The sequence below is a fragment of the Myotis lucifugus genome, unplaced genomic scaffold (genome assembly GCF_000147115.1).
Source record: "Myotis lucifugus unplaced genomic scaffold, Myoluc2.0 scaffold_292, whole genome shotgun sequence".
Lineage (NCBI taxonomy): Eukaryota > Metazoa > Chordata > Mammalia > Chiroptera > Vespertilionidae > Myotis > Myotis lucifugus.
The window spans coordinates 356069-360062 of NW_005871340.1; the positions used below are offsets into that span (position 1 = coordinate 356069).

General features: G+C 46.3%; 1 protein-coding gene across 1 annotated transcript in view; it reads left to right on the plus strand.

Annotated features, from left to right (window-relative positions):
* The first annotated feature begins 3827 nt into the window (after positions 1-3827).
* The window catches only part of PCBD1 (pterin-4 alpha-carbinolamine dehydratase 1), a 6531-nt gene continuing 6364 nt past the window's right edge, over positions 3828-3994 (plus strand). The window contains exon 1 of the mRNA XM_006099947.3: positions 3828-3903. Within this exon, the coding sequence (XP_006100009.3) occupies positions 3901-3903 (3 nt within the window). The 5' untranslated portion in view covers positions 3828-3900. The remainder of the gene's footprint in view (positions 3904-3994) is intronic.

Genomic DNA, 3994 nt, shown 5'->3' on the forward strand with positions numbered 1-3994 from the left:
TGGTAGAACCCTCTCACTGCGTTTCAAAATTGCCTCCTGCCTCATACCCCACACCGGTCGCAAGCTGATACTTCGCTTTAGGTTGCTCTTAACACGCCCCTTCCAGGTGCCCATTTTTGTTCTGGAATCTATTTGTCCTGTCAGCTATTGCTGCATAACAAACGGTGGCGTCCTGGTAAAAACGAACCACTGTTTCTCAGTCCCATGCGTTGCCAGTCTCTGCTGGGCAGTGTTGTCTGGGAAGCCCCGGTCCCTCCACAGGCGGACGCTTAGCAGAAGCCGTGAGGTGACGTCCAGTTTTACTGGAGCCGAACGCTGCATTCTAACGGGGACCTTTCACATCGGGTCCTAAATTTATCTAACTACAAGGTCAGAAGAAAAGCAAGAACATTTTGTTGTAAAAGGGGTGGGAGGGGACTTATCAAATAAGTCTTTAAAAGCACTAAGTTATAGAGGGAAAGGAGACATCTCATTACACCAAAATATAAGATTTCTGCCCACAGATGCCCGCATAGAAGTTAGTATACGGATGGCTGAATGGAAGGAGATAGTTGCAATATCGAAAACTGACAAGCAGTTAATGTCTAGCTATAAACTCCTGCAAATCAACTTAAAAAAAAGGAGCACTATAAATTCTAAAAATTTTGCAAAGGATATTAAAAAGCAATTTATAAACATTAAGTCCCAAATGTTAAGAAGCAATATGAAGAGGTGCTCAGAATCGTTAGTAATTAGGAAAATGCAAAGTAAAACAGTGAGCTATCATTTTATAACCTATGAACTTGGCAAAGATTAAAGAGCTAGATAACGCCAAGTGTGCGTAGGTATGTGTGAGGAACGCAGGGGAAAAGGAACCCTCACACACTGCAGTGGGATGGGGACTGGTGCAGCCATCTGGACGGCATCTGGAACTAGCTATGGGTACATACATACCCATGGGGGAATTGCTGGATTTACAGGATATGCATGTACACACATTGTCTAAGAAACTTCCCACAGGCCTGAGAGCTGTCGAGTTGAGATGTTCCCTGCAGGATTACTTTGTTGTTTGGCTTTGTGTGTGTGTGCGTGTGTGTGTGTGTATGTGTGTGCGTGTGCGTGTGTGTGCGTGTGTGTGCGTGTGTGTGTGCGTGTGTGTGTGTGTGTGTGGTGGCATAGTGGCAGGGAGCTGGAAGCAATCTGAGTGTCCATCACTGGTAGAACGATAAATCATGGTGGATTCTCACCACAGAAACCTAAGTAGCAGTTAGAAACTACAGATTAACTATACATATAGCAACACAGATGAATAGTAATTGCTCACTAACTATTCTGCTTTGAATTATCCACTATTCTATTCTGTCCACTAACTATTCTGGAATGAGATATGGCATAACAGTACAATTGACAAAAAATAAAATAAAAATACATAGAGGTGAAACAACAACATGCTTTTTTTGGGAAGAACATGTACAAACAAAAATATCTATTACCACATTAGAAAGGTCACTATTGTGAGGACATGAGTAAAAGTGGAGTGCAGGGATAAAGGTTAATTTTAAAAAATGTTTTTCATGTTAAAGGACGTATGTTACCTGACTTCCAGCTTTATAAAGCTACAGTCTCCAGACAGTGTGGTATTAGGATCCAGATGGACATATCGATCAATGGGACAGAAGAGAAACTCCCCAAATAAACTCACACATACACGGCCCTTTGATTTTTTAAAAACAAGTGTACAAAGGTGTGCCGTGCCAGCACGGCCATGGATGAACCTGGGGGGGCGGTGAAGGATTAGAAAAGACAGACAGGAGGATAAAGCTGGGGCTAGATCCGTGGTCGGCAAACTGCTCTTTGGCCCCTTGAGTGTGGCTCTTCCACAAAATACCACGTGCGGGCGCACGTACAATGGGATTGAAACTTCGTGGCCCATGCGCAGAAGTCGGTTTTCGGCCTGGGTGAGTCTATTTTGAAGAAGTACTGTTGATATTTGGCTCTATTAACTAATGAGTTTGCCGACCACTGGGCTAGGTGGACGCTGCCCTCTCTGATGGAGAGACAGCGCCACGGGCCTGCAACCCAAGTCTTTATTTTCTAGCCAGATTCCACCAGGCAAAGTAAGGGCGTGGTCAAGATGTTTACAAAGTTCTCGTGGGTTTCGAATCTACTCAATTACATGCACCTGATCAAGCTTTGTTTACTTGCTGCACCTCCCGCAGCCCATATCACTCAGCCACGTGGGACCACAGGTTCGGACCATAAGGCCAAGCTTACAACAATAGCCTTTGGCTATAATTCTGCTGGGAGGGCTTTGCCCTCCAAGCTGGGACTTGCACGTGGCTTTGCCACGAGAGGACCGTGCCCTCCCATTAGTCTGAGGCTTGAACCTGTCCAAACGCTGTAGCCGCTCTTCACACAAAGGCAATTCAGTGGAGAAGGGAACAATTCAATACCCATACGCATAAGGTTAATTTGGATCCATAACTCAGAGCATACGAAAAATTAACTAAAAATGGATCACAGGCCTAAATGTAAAACAAACAAACAAAAAACTATAAAACATAAGGGAAAACATAGGAAGAAAACATAAAGTCTTTTGTGAGCTTGGGTCAGGCAAAGATTTCTTAGTTGCAACACTAAAATATCAGTGTATAAAAGAAACATTTGATATATTGAGTTTCATCAAAATTAAGAGCATTTTCTCTTTGAAAGACACTGTGAGAATGAAGAGAAAATACTTGCAAATGATATATCTGCTAAAGTGCTTGTATCCAAAATAACTCTCAAAACCCAGTAAGAAAACAAACACTAAATTTTTAAAATGGTCAGAAAACTTGAATAGGTAAAGAAGCACATGAAAAGATGTTGGATATCATCAGTCATTACGGAAACTCAAATTAAAACTACAATGAGCCCTAACCGGTTTGGCTCAGTGGATAGAGCATCAGCCTGCGGACTGAAGGGTCCCAGGTTCGATTCCAGTACCTACATCCCCAGTAGGAGGTGTGCAGGAGGCAGCTGATTGATGTTTCTCTCTCGTCGATGTTTCTAACTCTCTATCCCTCTCCCTCCTTCTCTGTAAAAAATCATGATATATATATATATCTATATTTTTATGTATATATACATATATATATTAAAAGAACTACCATTGAGGATCCCCCTCCACACACAGTGGAGAATGGCTAGAATTAAAACAACTGACCATGCCAAGCGCTGGTGCATCTGCAGGGCCAGGGGCAGGGAGCTCTCACCTACCGACGGTGGGGTGTGCGATGGTGCCACCCCTGTGGCAGTTTCCTAAGAAGTTATACACATACATCTACCATGTGGCCTAGCCATTCACTCCTAGGTACTGACCCAAGAAAAATGAAGGCACCACAGGGAGGTGAAGCAGATCAATGGCTGCCTGAAGAAGGAAGAGGAAGGACACTTTTAGGGATGATGGATATGTTCATGATCTTGATCGTGATGATGGTTGCATGGAAGCGAACATACGTCAAAACGCATCAAATTTTGCACTTTAAATGTGTGCAATTTATTGTAGATCAAAACCTAAATAAGGACTGTTTAAAAAGGCAATCTCCCGCCCAGGGTAAGGGGCACAGCTGGCTGAGGGGCAGCGCAGGATTCGAACGCGTCAGCCTGCGGTGGAGCCCGCTTACGTAACCCCTGAGCTCCAATCCACAGCACAGGTGCACCCAGGAAAGTGCTGGAAGCGGGCAGAGACCGCTCGCGCCGGTTGCGGCCGGCCGGACAGAGTTAATGATTACGGGTGGCGGCCCCGCCCCGTCTGCACTTCCCGCCCCGGGGCGGCCCCAGCCCGGCCCCGCCCGCCCGACGGCCGCCGGTGCACCCCGTGCGGCGCTCGCCCTCTCCGCCGCCACCTGCTGCTCGCCCGCGCCCACGCTGCGCCCCGACATGGTGAGGGGGGAGTCGCGCGCCGCCGCGATGGGGGCAGCCCCGTTAGGAACGGGCGTGCGTTAGGGTCCGAAAAGGGGCAAGGGGCCTTAGG